General features: G+C 39.8%; 1 protein-coding gene across 14 annotated transcripts in view; it reads left to right on the forward strand.

Annotated features, from left to right (window-relative positions):
* Window positions 1-19,201, forward strand: part of SAP130 (Sin3A associated protein 130) — a 78,448-nt gene that overhangs the window by 50,842 nt on the left and 8,405 nt on the right. For 13 of the 14 annotated variants that reach the window (XM_087435004.1, XM_087435005.1, XM_087435003.1 and 10 more), the window contains 3 exons: window positions 4,562-4,917; window positions 7,068-7,316; window positions 7,500-7,625. In XM_087435004.1, the coding sequence (XP_087291130.1) occupies window positions 4,562-4,917; window positions 7,068-7,316; window positions 7,500-7,625 (731 nt within the window). The remainder of the gene's footprint in view (window positions 1-4,561; window positions 4,918-7,067; window positions 7,317-7,499; window positions 7,626-19,201) is intronic. The other variant, XM_087435001.1, reaches the window with a different exon arrangement.

Here is a 19,201-nt window from a genome sequence, read left to right on the forward strand (position 1 = left end):
TTTCTTCAGTTTTTATACTTTTCAACTCCACAATTTCTGTTTGGTCTTTTTTATCATTTCTATCTCTTTAGTAATATTCTCTATTTGCTAAGTCGTCATTTTCATGCTGATTTTTAGCCATGATCTCCTTTAATTCTTTGAACATATTTAAAATAGGTAATTGAAATTCTTTAGTAAGTCTAACATCTGAACTTTCTTAGTGGCAGTTTTAGTGACTGCTTTTTTTGCTGTTTTTGACAGTACTTTCTTGTTTCTTTACATACTTCAGGATTTTTTGTTGAAAACTAGACATTTTAAACAATATAATGAACTCTGAAAATGAGATTTCCACCTCTGCCTGGCGTTTGTTGTTGGCTCCTGCTTGTTGTAGTTGTGGTTGTTTGTTTAGTGACTTTTCTGAACTAATTCTTTAACCTCTATATCTTTGTCTAGTATGGCCACTGAATTCTCTACTCAGTTAACTTTGTAGTCAGCTAGTGATAGAACAACTTTGCTTGAATGCCGGGAACCAGTAAGTCTCCCGTTGTTTGCCAGGGGGCTCTGTGTGTGTCCTGGGGTGGGTACCCTGTTTTACAACTCTGCCTTACCCTTCTCTTCCTGCTTGCACAGAGCCTCACAGGCAGCCAGAGGTGAGAGCTTTGGTCCTTCTTAGTTCTGTCCTGGGCATGTGCACAGCCCTGGGTATGCACACAGTCCTACATGTGTGTGTTGCTTCCTAGATTGCCAGAAATATGTTGGAGCTTTTCAAAGCCCCTGTGGATGTTTCATTCTCCAGCTTTTCCTTTAAAGCTTTTTGGGTAGCTTATTGTTTGCCCAATTGTTAGCATCCTCTTGGTCAGCTCAGAAGCTGGTCAAGTGCCTCTAATTTTTTCCGACAAACATCCCTTGGGAAAAGGGTATTTGCACTGGACAAGTTCCAAGTCAGGTCAAATAAGACAGTCTTGCAAATGGGAGCAACCAGACAGGTCATATAATGATAATTCTCTGGTAAAGAGGATTTGTAGGGACTCCAACCCCCTGGTAGCTGCCAGGCTGCTGGTTTGACTGTGAGTGTGGACTGTTGGTTTGCAAGCCTACCATGGAGTTGGAGCTGAAGAAATGGAAACAGGGCAGGTTAAAATACCACGAAGTTGACTGTTCTGAGATTTGGCCAGTTTTCTTAAATAGTTTTGCCAGATTGTTGAAAGCCTTTGGTTAATTTCCAGAGTTCTGAAAGAGTTGTTTGTGACATTTTTTTTTGCCAATTTTTTGTTGCTTTTATGAAAGAGAATTTTCCGAGATCCTTACTCCCACATTTTTGCTGGTGTCTCTGGTTATTTTGCCTTTTTTTTTTTTTTTTTTTTTTTTTGCTGAGGATGATTCCCCCTGAGCTAACATCCACTGCCAGTCTTCCTCTTTTTTTCAAATATGTGGGCCGCTGAAGCGGAGCACGCTGAACTTAACCACTAGGCCACCAGGGCTGGCCCTATTTTGTCTTTTAATTCTCTTTAATTCCAGAATAATCCTTAACCTCTACCCCAACCTTATTTTTTAAATACTTATTTTGAAATAATTGAGTTGAAGAAAGTTGCAAAAGTAGTACAGAAAGTACCCTTTACCCAGCTTCCCCCAATGATTACATCTTACATAACCCTAGTATATTTTCAAAATGAAAAAACTGGCATTGGTACAATACTATTGACTTAATTACAGACCTTATTAGAATGTCACCAGTTTTTATATGCACTTTTTTTTTTCCTTTGGTGTATATGACTTTGAAGTTTTATCACATGAATAGAGTTGTATCACCATTATCATAATCAGAATATGGAACTGTTTCATTACCACGAAGACATTCCTTCATTTACAATCACACTCTTCGCCCAACCTCAATGCCTTGCCACTTACCTGCACTCCATCACTATAATTTTGTCATTTTGAGAGTTATATGTAAATAGAATCTCATAATTATTACATATATGTATATATATATTTGGCTTACAGTAACCTAATGTTACTGGCTTATTTTCACTCAAAATAGTACTTTTGAGATCCATCCAAGTTGTAGTGTGTATCAGTAGTTCTTTTTTTGGGTGAGTAGTGCTGCATCGTATGGATGTAGCAGAATTTGTTTATTCATTTGTTTATTAAAGTACACTGGCGTTGTTTCTAGTTTGGGCTATTACCAATAAAGCTACTATGAGCATTCATATACATCTTTTTTGGTAGACATACATTTTCATTTCTGTAGGGTAAAAATTATCAAGAGTGCAGTTGCTGAGTTGCATGGTACATATATATTTCATTTTATAAGAAACTTCCAAACTGTTTTCCAGAGTGGCCATCCCATTTTAAATTCCCACGGTCGCCATAGGAGATCTTTTAGCCTCCAACCTTGCTAAATTCATTTATTAGTGCTAGGAGGGTTTTTGTAGATCCAGTTGCTCCACGTCCTTCCTATACTTGATATTACAAGGTTTTTAGATTTTTATTTTCCCCATTCTGATAAGTGTGTGGTGGTATATCATTGAGGCTTAAATTTACATGTCTCTGATGGCTGGTGGTGTGGAAATCTTTTCATGTGCTTATTAGCCTTCTGAAAATTCTCTTTAGTGAAGTGACTGTTCATTATTCATATCTTGTGCCCATTTTCTAATGGGATTGTATGTTTTCTTAGTGTTGACAGAGTTCTTTATATATTCTCAATATAATTCCTTTATCAATGTGGGATTTCTTTGTTTTGTTTTTAAACCACCTTAACCATTTTTAAGTATACTTTTCAATGGTGTTATGCATATTCACACTGTTGTGCAACTGATCTGAAGGTGTTCTTCATCTTGCAAAACTACAACTCTATACCCATTATTCAGCAACTCCCCATTTTCCCTCCCTCCAGCCTCGGGGAACCACCATTCTACTTCTTTTTCAATGAGTTTGACTAATCTAGGTACCTCATGTAAGTGGAATCATATAGTATTTGTCCTTTTGGCTTATTTCACTTAGCATAATGTCCTCAGGGTCCATCCTGTTGTATATGTGTTTCACCAGTATTTTCTTTCCATCTATGCCCTTGTCTTTTCAACCTCTTGAAATGGTCTTTAGCAATGTAAAAGTTTTTAATTTTGATGAAGCCCAGTTTGTCAGTTTTTTCTTTTATGGATTGTGCTTTTGGTGTCATATCTAAGAACACTTCACCTAATCCTGGGTTTTATTTTGTATTTTATTATAAAAGTTTTATAGTTTTACACTTTACATTTAGATTTATGATCTTTGTTGAGTTTATTTTTGTATATGGTGTGAGTTTAGATCAGTGTTGAATTTTTTGCCTATGGAAGTCAAACTGTTTTTGGCTTTGAACTTGAGGGGTATTGTTTCATGTTGCTTTGATAATCCTGAATTTTCAGCAGTAGTAATACAAGTAGGTAAACCTTTATAGCTATTAAATGAAATATTTTACTTAAAAAAATAATGTTTAAGAAGAATTTGTCAGGAGATGAATGAATCCTTTCTGTAAAACTGAAAATATAGGGTATACATTTTTGAACATTGTATCTGTAGCTACTTGAGATGCCTGGAGGATCTCTGGTAAATATCCTTGAGAGTTACAGGAGTGGTGCCTTTGGGTAGAGGGCTGGATGTGATAAGTGGAAGGAAATTATTTTTTGTGTGTGTGTGTGTGTGTGTGTGTGTGAGGAAGATTAGCCCTGAGCTAACATCTGTTACCAATCCTCCTCTTTTTGCTGAGGAAGAGTGGCCTTGGGCTAACATCCGTGACCATCATCCTCCGCTTTATATGGGACGCTGCCACAGCATGGCTTGACAATCAGTGTGTTGGTGCATGCCCAGGATCCAAACCCCAGGCCGCCGCAGTGGAGTGTGCTCACTTAACCATTATGCCACCAGGCCGGCCCCAAGGAAATTATTTTCAATTCGTGTTCTTTTGGATCTTTGCCGTGTGTGAGTTTATTGTTTTATAAGAAATAAGTTTACGAGAAACTACACATGAAGAATGAGTACAATTGTAATTTAAAAAAATCCTTCTAAGACAGGATAGGCGTTAAGGAATTGTTAGAGAAAAAATGGACTTCATGTAATGAAAATTGGTTGTCTTTCATTGACATGACTTTGAGTGATTTCTAAGTTAATTTTGTTACTGGTTATAAAAACTTGGTGGGAGTGGAGCAAGGAGGGGATATTATTAAAACTTGAGGTGCCAGCCCGGCAGCACAGTGGTGAAGTTCAGCATGCTCTGCTTTGGTGGCCCAGGGTTCGCAGGTTCAGATTCCGGGCGCGGACCTCTACCACTCATCAAGCAATGCTGTGGCGGCGTCCCACATACAACATAGAGGAAGATTGGCACAGATGTTAGCTCAGGGCCAATCTTCCTCATCAAAAAAAAAAAAAGAAAACTTGAATTCCTTTTAAAAGTTTCTTAAAGTTCAACTTTTAGAATCAAGGAATAGAATTTTACTTGTGCTGTGTATTGTACAAAAAGAATTGGACAAATACCCATCCTCTGAGATGTTGTGGGTTAAGGCAGTTTTCTGTTGTTTGCTATATCATCTTTGCTTTTGTGTTCCAGTGCCAAACCTAAGTCAGAAATCCACGTATCGATGGCCACTCCAGTCACTGTGTCCGTGGAGACCGTGTCCAATCAAAATGATCAGCCCACCATTGCAGTCCCTCCCACCACTCAGCAGCCACCACCAACCATTCCAACCATGATTACAGCAGCTAGTCCCCCCTCACAACCAGCGGTCGCCCTTTCAACCATTCCTGGAGCAGTTCCCGTCACTCCACCCGTCACTACCATTGCAGCTGCCCCTGCACCCTCAGCAGCTGTGGGTGGCAGTCTCTCCTCCGTTTTGGGCCCTCCTGTACCTGAGATAAAAGTTAAAGAAGAAGTGGAACCTATGGACATCATGAGGCCGGTTTCTGGTGAGTTCATTCACAGAATCCTCTTCATTGGTAGTTGCTTCTTCCCTTTTTCCTAACTCGCCTCAGCGTCCAGACAGTTGTGTAAGCCTCTGCCAGGAAGCCTGATTCCTTGATGCCCATTTTAAATTTGTATAACGTTAGTTTTTAATAAATAGAAGAAAGCATTAAACTTCTTTTGAAAACAAACCATTTTGCTGCCTTCTATAATTAATTTTATTTCTTGCCAAAATCATGGAAAAGATTAATATTTCCCCAAGAATAGCCTTAAATAGAGCTTCTTTGTATTCATTAAGAAAATACTACCGTGTAAAAGGGGTCAAGATATGATCATAGCTAAGTACTGGTTATTTATAATTTGTTTCATGCTAATTTTTGTTGCCTTGCTATGTAATAAAGTGAGATTTATGTTGTTGAAAATACTCTTGATAAACTTATATGTGATAAGTAGAATCTTAAAACTATTCATTACCCCTTTTCTTTCCTCTTTTCAACTCTAAACTTCCAGTTTATGAAAGGCACGTCACTTTGGAGGTTTTGTTGTTTTGTTTTGTTTAATAATTTATTGTAGAACCTTGTTTTTCCTGACTACAAAAGTAACATTCAGTGTGGGAAATTTATAAACTACTGACAGAGCCCAAGTGGAAAGCAAATCATTCTTTGCTCCAGTCACCCGGCATCGCCCTCTCACCGTTTCAGCACATGAAGGCCTCCATTCTCCATGCCGTTTGTTTGGAAAGAGACGTGGTCGTGCTGTGTCTACAGATTTTAAACCTGCTGTTTATTTGTTTGCTTACTTATTTATTTTCATTTATGATGCCATGAAATATCCTTCTCTGGTACCCACATTTAGCCTCGGCACTTGCATTGAAAGATACCATAGATAACGCAGGAGGGGAAACGAAATGTTCTCCATCTTGCTGCTCATCTGCGCTCTCGTTTGGGATATTTCTTCTCACCGCTCTGCTGGGAAGCTGGCAGTAATCCAGTAATCCCACCTGAAACTGGAGGGCTCTGCACCAGGCACTGATGGTAGAGTCTTGTACAGAACAAGCACATCTCCATCCTCTTGGAGCTTACACTCTAGCAAGGGCGACAGACAGTACAATAAAGCAGGGACAAAACGGAAGGGAACATTAGGGCTGGAGCTGTGATGTTAAAAAGAGTTTTAGGGCCGGCCCGGTGGCTTAGCGGTGCACGCTCCGCCACTGGTCGTCCAGGTTCGGATCCCTGGCGCGCACCTGTGCACTGCTTCTCCAGCCATGCTGAGGCCACGTCCCACATACAGCAACTAGAAGGATGTGCAACTATGACATACAACTATCTACTGGGGCTTTGGGGAAAAAAAGGAGGAGGGTTGGCAATAGATGTTAGCTCGGAGCCGGTCTTCCTCAGCAAAAAGAGGAGGATTAGCACGGATGTTAGCTCAGGGCTGATCTCCCTCACACACACACACAAAACAGAGTTTTAAAGGAAAAGTCTCACTGAGGAAGTGATCTTTGAGTAGAGACATTAAAGACATGAAGTGCTGGCCATGAGGATATCTGGAAAAAGACCATTCCAGACCAAGACAGCAAAGTGTAAAAGCCCTCAGAATAGGAGCATGCTTGGTGTACTCCAAGAATAGCGAAGGCAGTCCAGGGATGGTATGTGAATTCCATAAAATCATTAGGGATCCAGGCTCCTACTGCCTCTAGGATTTGACTCCCACGCTCTTGATTCAAGATAGCTGCTGGAACTCCAGCTATCACATCTGAGTTCCAGGGTCACAGAAAAGACAAGGAGTAGAAGGTCACACCTTTCTTTTAAGGAAACTTCTTAAAAGTGCTTCAAAACATTTCTATGTTCATTGCGTATGGCCACACCTAACTGTAAGGGAAGGGAGGCTAGTAAACAGAGTCTTCCAGCTGAATGGCATTGTGCCCCTCTAAAAGTAAGGGTCCTTGTACTAAGGAAGGTGAAGTTGTGGGGTATTAGGAAGCAGTTGGCAGCCTCTGCCACAGTTAGAGTGCTTAGCACAGTGCTCGGCGCATAGGAAGACTCAATGAATGTTAGCTCTCTTTTCTGTCTTAATTGTTCTCCTCGGTGGCAGTCAAGTGAAGTTTTCCATTATGTTTGGTTTCTCACACATATGCGCACTCTTTCTATGACAGCAGTTCCTCCACTGGCTACCAACACTGTATCTCCAGCTCTTGCATTGCTGGCTAACAACCTGTCCATGCCTACAAGTGACCTGCCACCTGGTGCTTCCCCAAGGAAAAAGCCTCGAAAGCAACAGCACGTGATTTCAACAGAAGAAGGGGATATGATGGAGACGAACAGCACGGATGATGAGAAGTCCACTGCTAAGAGTCTTTTGGTGAAGGCTGAGAAGCGCAAGTCTCCTCCCAAGGAGTATATCGGTAATGGTCACTTGGGCTAACTATTGTCACATGAAGCTTTTCCACTTACGTCAGGAGTCCATCCCTGAGGCTGTTTCCATAGTCAGATTTCACTTATGGCTCACTATTAGAATTGTACCTTGGGGATTCTTGGAAATATATAATAAGCTATTGAATGTCTTCTTTTTCTTCCCTCCTGAATAGATGAAGAAGGGGTGAGGTACGTCCCAGTGCGTCCAAGACCTCCCATTACTTTGCTCCGTCATTATCGGAACCCCTGGAAGGCTGCTTACCACCACTTTCAGCGGTACAGTGATGTCCGGGTCAAAGGTTAGTTTCCCCAGAAACATCCAGTATAAATGCATGAAATTGGTCTTTCACTTGACTGTATTGCAATCACAGTAGAATGGAAAGACAGAGTCACAATTTTCCAGTTTCAAGAAAAATCATAATTATCCTTTGCCTCAGAAGGCTATGTGTACTTGATTGAAAACCCAATCTAATGAATAAGTGACAGCATTGGTTTTAGTAAAATTCATGTGTTACCGTCTCCCCAGGTGGTGACAGGATGACCTCCTTAGCCCCCAGTAGTTGTGGAAGTGCTGTACTAGATTGTTACTTAACAGTCTACAGTAGTCCGCAGGATGCTCAGATGTACATGCATCATAAGCCTCAGGAAGTTTATTTTCCAGAAGACCTTTTGTTTAACATATGTGACACTTTTGGAGTGATTCAGGGCAAGCCCTCAACAAATGTTTTTGTTGTTGTTGAACTTGAGAATAGCATTTTAATAAGCCTACATATAATAAAAATGGCTGATAGTACTTTGCAAATACCTGCAAATATTTCTCCTGATAGACTGTGTGTCATTCATCTTAAATACAGTCATTGCAGAGAAGTGTAAGTTTTCAGAGAATCGCTCACATTTCCCATTGCGTCACGTGAATTCTACTTGGAAACTTCTGAGAGTTTCTTTGAAGCCTCAAGATGAGTCAGAGATGGATGGCACTGACTGATGTCTGTGAGCAGGGGTGAAGGTCCTGACAGTTGAGTCTCTGAATGGAAGTACAAGAGTGGCTGCACCTCCTACTTATTCTGCCTCACGAGTATACCCTGAGGTTTGAAAAGAGGGTGAGATTTCCAAAGGTCAGGGAATGTTGGCCTTTGGTGGAAACAGGATATGGGCCACTAAACATCTTTTTATACCACAAACATGCCATATCATAGTAGTAATATATTTAAAAGCTTGCCTGGTAACATTTTAAGCCATACTAAAAGATTATTATTGCTTTTTGGGACTCACTCTTCAAAAACTATCTCAAGAAAGGTAATTTGACAGCTGAAAATATTTACGATTCCTAAATCTTCTATTTGGATATGTACATACTAATCACCACCTTTGCTCTAAGTCTCTTGACTGTTAAAACTTTATTCAACTGCTTTGCCTAAGATTTAAAATCATATTCGTACAAATAAATAAAGATGGAATACTAAAAATTGGTCAAGTAAATTCACAGGAAGGAAAGAAAAGAGAAAGAGGAACAAGAAGCACAAGAGACAATAAGATGGCAGACTTAGCCTTAAGTATCAGTAATTACCTTAAATGTAAATAGTCTGAACATACCAATTAAAACACAGATTGGCAGAGTGGATGAAAGCAAAGATCCTACTACCTTCTGTCTATAAGAAACTCACTTCAGACACAATGATATAGGTAGATGGACAGTAAAATGATGGAAAAATAAATATAATGTGAAAATTAATCAAAAAACAAGAGTGGCTATATTAATATCAAAGGAGACTTAGGAAGACAGAAAATTACTAAAGACAAAGAAGGACTTTACATACTGATAAAAGAATATAGGCAGAAAAAACTCAGGAGCTTCAGAATATATAAAGCAAAAACAGTAGAGCTGAAAGGAGAAGTAGGCAAACGTGCAGTTATAGTTAGAACTTCAACACCCCACTCTCAGCAATTGATAGAACTACTTGACAGAAAATCAAATCAAGAAGAACTGAACACCACAAACCAACAACATCTACTAGATACTTACAGAACACTCAGACAGCAGCAGAATACATATTCTTTCAAGAGCCCACAAAACATAGAGATAGACTATATCCTGGATCATAAAACAAGCCTCAACAAATTTAAAAGAATTGAAATCATATAGAATATCTTCATTGACCATAATGGAATCAAACTGGAAACCAATAACAGAGAGATAACAGAAAAACCTTCAAACCATGGAAATTAAACCATGCACTTCTAAGCAATGGGTCAAAATGGAAATCTCAAGGGAAATTTTGAAAAAATACATAAAACAAGGAAAATTAACAAAATATGGGCCAGGCCAGTGGCATAGTGGTTAAGTTTGTGCACTCTGCTTCAGTGGCCCGGGGTTCGCAGTTTCGGATCCTGGGCGCGGACCTACACGCCACTTATGAAGCTGTGCTGTGACAGTGTGCCACATACAAAATAGAGGAAGATTGACACAGATGTCAGCTCAGGGCCAATCTTCCTTAGCAAAAAGAGAAAGATTGGCAACAGATGTTAGGTCAGGGCCAGTCTTCCTCACCAAAAAACATGTATATTTAATATTTATAAATAATATAATAATATTTATTTTTATGTATATAACATATCAAAATATGTGGGAGGCAACTAAAGAAAGCAATACCAACAGGGAAATTTATAGCACTAAATGCTTACAACAGGAAAGAGGAAATATCTCCAAGTTTCTACATCAAAAAAAAAACTAGAAAAAGAACAACATAGAGCAAGTACAAGAAAGAAAATAGTAAAGATAGCAGAAAACAGTGAAATTGAAAACAGGAAAATAATAAAATCAGTGAAACAAAAAGCTGGTTCTTTGGGGAGAAAATCAATAAAATTAATCTCAGGCAACACTGAAAAAAAGAGAGAAGACATAAATCATGAATATCAAGAACGAAACAGGATATTGTTGTGCAGCCATTAAAAGCATAATAAAGAAGTACTGTGAACAACTTTATGCTCATACAGTCACCCACTTAGATGAAATGGACCAATTCTTTGAAAACCACAATCTACCAAGACTCAACCAGAAAGAGATAGACAATCTGAATAGTTCTATAACTACTAAATAAGTTGAATCTATAAAAGCTTCCAAATGGAAGTCTCTAGGCTCAGATACTTTTACTGGGAAATTCTACCAAACGTTTAAAGAAGAATCAACACCAGCTCTCCATAGTCTCTTCCAAAATATAGGAGGGAATGCTTCCAAATATATTTGATAAAGCCAGTATTTCCCTGATAGAAAAACCAGGCAAAGAGAGTACAAATATAGAAAACTGCAGGGCAATATTCCTTGTAAATGTAGATGCAAAATTCCTTAACAAAATGTTAGCAGGGCCGGCCCCGTGGCTTAGTGGTTAAGTGCGCACGCTCTGCTACGGGCGGCCCGGGTTCGGATCCCGGGCACGCACCGACGCACCGCTTCTCCAGCCATGCTGAGGCCGCCTCCCACATACAGCAACTAGAAGGATGTGCAACTATGACATACAACTATCTACTGGGGCTTTGGGGAAAAAAAAAGGAGGAGGATTGGCAATAGATGTTAGCTCAGACCCCGTCTTCCTCAGCAAAAAGAGGAGGATTAGCATGGATGTTAGCTCAGGGCTGATCTTCCTCACCAAAAAAAAAAAAAAAAAAAAAGTTAGCAAATTGAATCCAGCAATATATAAATAGAATTTTACATTTTTATCAGGTGGGATTTGTTACAGTTCTGCAAGGCTGGTTCACCATTTGAAAATCAATGTAATCCACCATTATTAACAGGCTGTATTTCTTAGAGCTGCCATAACAAAGTACCACAAACTGGATAGCCTAAAATAACAGAAATGTATTGTCTCGTAGTTTTGGAGGCTAGCAGTCCAAAATGTAGATGCCAGCAGGATCATACTCTCTGAAGGCCTTAGAAGAGAATCCTTCCCTGCCTCTTGGTAGCTTCTTGTGGTTGCGGACATTTGGTTTGCTATTATTTGGCTTGCAACTGCGTCACTCCACTTTCTGCCTCCATCTCAACAGAGGCCTGTGTGCCTTGACTCGTTCTCTCCTGCTTTGTAAGATGTCAGTCATTGGATTTAGGGCCAACCTAATTCTGTATGGCTTCTTAACTTGATTGCCTCTGCAAAGACCCTACTTCCAAGTAAGGCCACATTCATAGGTATCAAGGGTTAGGACTTAAGCATATCTTTTGGGGGGACCCAGCTTAACGCACAACAAAAGCTAATGAAGAAAAATCACAGGATCATATTAGTTGATGCAGAAAAACTATTTGACAAAATTCAACACTTTTTCATGATAATAACTCTCAAAAATTGGAAGACTTCCTCAACTTAATAAAAAAAATGTCTACAAAAAACCAACAGCTAACGTTATGCTTAATGGTGAAAGACTGATTGCTTTCTTCCTGAGATTAGCAAAAAGACAGGGCTGTCCTCTCTCACCAATTTTAACAGAGAACTGGAAGCTCTAGCCCCTCCACAAGGCGAAAAGGAGATAAAAGGCTATACAAGTTGGAAAGGAATAAATAAAACTGTCTTTATTTGCAGATGACGTCAGTGTCTGCATAGAAAGTCTCAAGGATTCTATTTAAAAAAATCCTGGAACTAGTAAATGAGTTCAGCAAGGTCACAGGAAAAACATCAACACACAGGAGTCAATTGTAATATTAGATACTTGGAATGAATTTGTGGAAACTGATAATGAAAACATAATACCACTTATGATTGTTCCCCCAAAAATGATATACTTAGGTATAAATCGAGCAAAACATGTACAAGACATCTTTGCTGAAAACTGCAAAGTGCTGATGAAAGAAATGAAAGAAGATCTAAATAAATGAAGAGACGTACAATGTTCATGGATTAGAAAACTCAACATAAAGATGTCAGTTCTCCCTAGATTGATCGATACATTTAATACAGTTCCTACCAAAATCACAGAGAGGTTTTTGTAGACATAGTAAAACTTATTCTAAACTTTCTATGGAAAGGCACAGGAGCTAGAATAGCTAAAATAATCTTGAGAAACAAGAGAAATCATTCTCACCAATTTTAAAGCCAGCGATTTAGCTACAGTAGTCAAAATGGTATGTATCTGCGGAAGAATTGGTATATAGATGACTGGAATAGACTAGGAAAGGCAGAAATAGACCCACACAACTATGCTCAACTGATGTTTGACCAAAGTGCAGACACAATTCAATGGAGGAAGGAGAGTCTTTTTAACATGTGTTGCTGGACATCCATAAATTTTAAAAAATGCCCACCTAATCCTCACACCTTAAAAGTTAACTCAAAATGGATAATAGATTTGAATGGGAGATATAAAACTTTTAGGAAAAAAACCTAGGAGAAAGTCTTCAGGACCCAGGACGTGGAGAACAATTCTTAGGACAATAAAAACACCATCTTATATAAAAGAAAAAAAGTCAATCAGTTGGACTTCATAAAAACTTCTTATCTGAGGTCTGAAGTCAAGATGGCGGCATAGGCAGACTCTGAACTCACCTCCTCCCACAGACACAGCCAATTTACAACTACTTGTGGAAAAATTACCCCTGAGACAGAACTGAAAACTGGATAATAGGAACTCCTGCAACAAAGGACAATCCTAACTGAGGTGGAAGAGGCAGAAACTCTTCCACCTTCTGGAGAGGAGAAACACCACCTTCACAAGCCGCCAGCTTCACAGCTGCCCGGGAGCAACCCAAAGGTACGCAGCCTCCCTGGAGGCACGGGGCCCTGAGCCAGGGAGCGTCCCTGCTGTAGGCATTTTGTGGACCCAACACAATTGAGACCAGTGGCATAATATCTGACTTTGCCTGCTACTAAAACATTGAGGAGTACCCCCAGAAAACCTGGTTCCCAAAGAAATTAAAATTAGCTCTTAAAGGGCCCATGCGCAAACTCACCTGTTTCAGAAAACATCCTAAAATCACCAGAAAGAAAGGTGTACAGTGCTTTGGTGAAAAGAGACTCACCTCATAGGCCCTGAGTGCATCTCAGTGAGAGGTGAGACCTCTCCAGGGACTGGGACATTGGCGGCGGCCGTTGTGGTCTGCTGACACAGACACCATTGGAGTTCTCCCTGGGGCCTGCTAGCCCAGGTCTGCCCCACCCACTAGAGCACCCATTTAATCCAGCTCAGTCAGGGCGGGCAGCCCACCCTAGAGACTGGCCCCACCCAACAAGCCCTCAGGCAACTGGTGGGCCTGCATAGATTGGTGACTGGATTCTCTGCAGCCTGGCAAGTGAGCCAACTTCAGTGGGGCAGAGTTGGCAACTGAGCTGACTTCAGTGGGGCAGAGCGTGCACAAGGAGCGGGTGGAGAGTGTGGGGCAGTGGTGGAGTGTGTGGGGCTCCTGCCATGGAGAGACTGAGTCTACTTCGGGAGGTCGGGGCGCACACACGGGGCAGTACTGTGTTGACTGTGTGTGTGGACCTGTGGGTGGCAGGGCTTATCAGCTGCAGACGACTTGTGCTTCTCAAAGACCCACATAGGGGGTTTGCCCCACCTTCCAAAGCCTGAAACAATTGGGTGCTCCCATGCCTGAGGCCAGCCCCACCCAGCTGCAATCCTCAGAGAGCTGACAAGAGACCTAAAGGCTGGAGGCTTATAGCAATTGTAAGCCCCTGAGCCTAACAACCTGCCACGCTGGGGGCCTTCTCACTTAAAAGAAATACTGCAACACAAATGTGGTATTAGAACTTGCAGCCAACTGAGCTGGGGCTCCCCACACCTGATAAAGAGACTGAAGGGCCCACAACAGCTACAAACAGCTGAGCATTACAACAGCTGACCAGGAGCATAACTCTGCCTACCTGGGCGCCTACAGGGAGAGAAAACAGGCCACAACAGAAGGACACACATAGCCCACATAGGGGTCACCCCTGGAACATTGAGAACTAAGGGAAGCACACTGCAGGACTCCAAAGGCATCACTTACATAAGATCACCTATCCAAGAGCAGGAGACATAGCTCACCTACCTAATACGCAGACACAAGCACAGGGAAAGAGGCAAAATGAGGAGGCAAAGGAATACATTCCAAGTAAGGGAACAGGACAAAACTGCAGAAAAGGAACTAAGTGAAGCAGAAATGAGCAACCTACCCGACAGGGAGTTCAAACTAAGAGTGTTAAGGATGCTCACTGATCTGGGGAGAAGAATAGATGAACTCAGTGAGAATGTCAACAAAGAAATGGAAGATATAAAAAAGAACCAATGAGAAATGAAGAATACAATACTGGAAATGAAAAATTCACTAGCGGGACTCAAAAGCAGAGTAGAGGATACAGAAGAACGGATCTGTGAGCTGGACGAAAGACTAGGAGAAATTACCCAAGCTGAACAGGTAAAAGAGAAAAGAATTAAAAAGAGTGAGGACAGTCTAAGGGACGTCTGGGACAACATCAAGCACACTAACATCCGTGTTATAGGTGTCCCAGAAGGAGAAGAGCAAGACAAAGGGGCAGAGAATCTATTTCAAGAAATAATAGATGAAAACTTCCCTAACCTAAGGAAGGAAGCAGACATCCAGGTACAGGAAGCACAGGGAGCCCCAAACAAGATAAACCCAAAGAGGCCCACACCAAGACACATCATAATCAAAATGTCTAGAATTAAAGATAAAGAGAGAATCCTAAAAGCTGCCAGAGAAAGACAAGTTACATACAAAGGAAACCCCATAAGGCTATCAGCTGACCTCTCAGCAGAAACCTTACAGGCTAGAAGAGAATGGCAAGATATATTCAAAGTGCTAAAAGGAAAAAACTTAGAGCCAAGAATACTCTACCCAGCAAGATTATCATTCAAAATGGAAGGAGAGATCAAAAATTTCGCAGACAAGCAAAAATTAAAGGAGTTTGTCACCAAGAAACCAGTGCTACAAGAAATGTTAAAGGGACTGATTTAAGGGGAAAAGAGAAGACCACAAATAGGAAAAATTATCTATTTCCATGATAAGAGGGCAGTGGATACAAATACACAAAAAAGAGGTTAGATATGATATCAAAAACATAAAAGGAGGGAGGAGGGGAGTTAGAGAGTAGAGCTTTCAGACAGGGGTCAAACTAAAGAGACCATCAATTCTGTATAGAAGGAGAAAGGAACAGAGAAGGACTACTAAAACACTGAGAAAAAAAGTTAAAAAATGGCAGTAAGTACATACTTATCAACAGCTACTTTAAACATCAATGGACTGGGCCGGCCCTGTGGTTTAGCGGTTAAGTGCGCACGCTCCACTGCTGGCGGCCCGGGTTCGGATCCCGGGCGCGCACCGACGCACCGCTTCTCCGGCCATGTTGAGGCAGCGTCCCACATACAGCAACTAGAAGGATGTGCAGCTATGACATACAACTATCTACTGGGGCTTTAGGGGGAAAAAAATAAATTAAAAAAATTATAAAAATTTTAAAAATAAATAAATAAATGTCAGTGGACTAAATGCCCCAATTAAAAGGCATAGGGTGGCTGATTGGATAAAACACCAAGACCCATATATATGCTGCATACGAGAGATACACTTCAGACCTAAAGACACTCACAAACTGAAAGTGAAGAGATGGAAAAAGATACTCCACACAAATGGCAATGAAAAGAAAGCTGGGGTAGCAGTACTCATATCAGACAAAATAGACTTTAAAACAAAAACTGTAAAAAGAGACAAAGAAGGGCATTACATAATGATCAAGAGAACAATCCAACAAGAGGATAAAACACTTGTAAATATCTACACACCCAATGTAGGGGCACCTAAATATATAAAGCAGTTATTAACAGACGTAAAAAGAGAAATAGACAGTAACAGAATAATAGTAGGGGACTTTAACACTCCACTTACACCAATGGATAGATCATCCAAACAGAAGATCAATAAGGAAACATTGGCCTTAAATGACACACTAGAACAGATGGACCTAGTAGATATATACAGAGCATTCCATCCAAAAACCGAAGAATACATGTTCTTTTCAAATGCACATGGAACATTCTCCAGGATTGATCACATATTAGGCCGCAAAATGAATGTCCATAAATTTAAGAAGATTGAAATAATACCAAGCATCTTTTCTGAACACAAGAGTATGAAACTGGAAATCAACTATAGGAAGAAAATCAGAAAAGCCACAAATACATGGAGATTAAACACAATGCTGCTGAACAATGACTGGGTCAATGAAGAAATCAAAGAAGAAACAAACCCACAGCTAATATCATCCTCAATGCTGAAAAACTGAAAGCTATCCCTCTAACAACAGGAACCAGACAAGGATGCCCACTGTCACCACTCCTATTTAACATAGTACTGGAAGTCCTAGCCAGAGCAATCAGGCAAGAGAAAGAAATAAAAGGGATCCAAATTGGAAAGGAAGAAGTGAAACTGTCACTATTTGCAGATGACTTGATTTTATACATAGAAAACCCTAAAGAATCCACCAGAAAACTTTTAGAATTAATAAACGAATACGGTAAAGTTGTAGGATACAAAATCAACATACAAAAATCAGTTGCATTTGTATACACTAACCATGAAGTAGCAGAAAGAGAAATTAAGAATACAATCCCATTTACAACTGCAAAAAAAAGAATAAAATACCTAGGAATAAACTTAACCAAAGAGGTGAAAGATCTGTACACTGAAAACTATAAAACATTGCTAAAAGAAATTGAAGAAGACACAAAGAAATGGAAAGCTATTCCGTGCTCTTGGATTGGAAGAATTAACATAGTTAAGATGTCCATACTTCCTAAAGCAATCTATAGAATCAATGCAATCCCTATCAAAGTTCCAACAACATTTTTCACTGAAATAGAACAAAGAATCCTAAAATTTATATGGAACAACAAAAGACCCCGAATAGCTAAAGGAATCCTGAGAAAAAAGAACAAAGCTGGAGGTATCACATGCCCTCATTTCAAAATATACTGCAAAGCTGTAGTAACCAAAACAGCATGGTACTGGCACAAAAACAGACACACAGATCAATGGAATAGAATCGAAAGCCCAGAAATAAACCCACACATCTATGGACAGCTAATCTTTGACAAAGGAGCCAAGAACGTACAATGGAGAAAAGAAAGTCTCTTCAACAAATGGTGTTGGGAATACTGGATAGCCACATGCAAAAAAATTAAAGTAGACCCTTACCTTACACCATACACAAAAATTAACTCAAAATGACTTAAAGACTTGAATGTAAGACCTGAAACTATGAAACTTCTAGAAGAAAACATAGGCAGTACGCTCTTCGACATTGGTCTTAGCAACATCTTCTCAAACACCATGTCTGACTGGGCAAGAGAGACAATAGAAAAAATAAACAAATGGGACTACATCAAACTAAAAAGCTTCTGCACAGCAAGGAAGCCATCAACAAAACAAAAAGACAGCCTAACAATTGGGAGAAGATATTTGCAAACCACACATCTGATAAGGGGTTAATCTCCAAAATATATAAAGAACTCATGCATCTCAACAACAAAAAAAAACTACCAACCCAATTAAAAAATGGGCAAAAGACCTGAACAGACATTTCTCCAAAGAAGATATACAGATGGCCAACAGACACGTGAAAAGATGTTCAAAATCATTAACTATCAGGGAAATGCAAATCAAAACTACAATGAGATATCACCTCATGCCCGTCAGAATGGCTATAATTAACAAGACAGGAAACAACATGTGTTGGAGAGGATGTGGAAAGAAGGGAACTCTCATACACTGCTGGTGGGAGTGCAAACTGGTGCAGCCACTATGGAAAACAGTATGGAGATTCCTCAAAAAATCAACGATAGAACTACCATATGATCCAGCTATTCCACTGCTGGATATTTATCCAAAGAACTTGAAAACACCAATGCGTAAAGATACATGCACCCCTGTGTTCATTGCAGCGTTATTCACAATAGCCAAGACTTGGAAGCAACCTAAGTGCCCATCAAGGGGCAAATGGATAAAGAAGATGTGGTATATATACACAATGGAATAGTACTCAGCCATAAGAAACGATGAAATCCAGCCATTTGTGACAACATGGATGGACATTGAGGGTATTATGCAAGGTGAAATAAGTCAAAGGGAGAAGGTCAAATACTGTATGATTTCCTTCATTAAGTGGTAGATAATAACAACAACAAACACATAGAGACAGAGATTGGATTGGTGGTTACCAGAGGGGAAGTGGGGAGGGAGGAGGGCGAAAGGGATAATTCGGCACATGTGTGTGGTAATGGGTTGTAATTAGTATTTGGGTGGTGAACATGATGTAATCTATGCAGAAATAGAAGTATAATGATGTACACCTGAAATTTATACAATGTTATAAACCAATGTTACTGCAATAAACAAAAAATTTAAAAAATAAATAAAAAATAAAAAAATAAAATAAGTGGCCAATTACAAATTATAATTAATGAATATTAAATTATTTAAAGTTGAAATTTTTATTTTTTGAGATTTTAATTAAACATTATTAAACATTTGTAAAAATAAAAAACTTCTTATCTGTGAAAGACCGTGTTAGGAGCATGAAAAGACAAGCTATAGACTGGGAAGAAATATTATCAAGCAACATATTTCATAAAGGACTCATATAGAATAAATATTAGGAACTCTCAATACTTAACAGTAAATAAAACAATAATCCATTTGGACAAAGGACGTGGACAAAGGCGTGAAGAAATATTTCACAAAGACGATACACAGATGGCAAGCACAAGAGAAAATGCGCAAGGGGAACATAAATCTGAGTCCTTACGTGTGGGCTGTGCGTAGAGACTTTGTTCCAGAGGGTACTATGTGGAAGAGAGTCAAGGCAAGAGTGACTTTACAGTGGAGACTCCTGACAAACACCAC

The sequence above is a fragment of the Ceratotherium simum genome, chromosome 9, assembly GCF_057802395.1.
Source record: "Ceratotherium simum simum isolate JZ-2026a chromosome 9, ASM5780239v1, whole genome shotgun sequence".
In the NCBI taxonomy this organism is placed as follows: domain Eukaryota; kingdom Metazoa; phylum Chordata; class Mammalia; order Perissodactyla; family Rhinocerotidae; genus Ceratotherium; species Ceratotherium simum.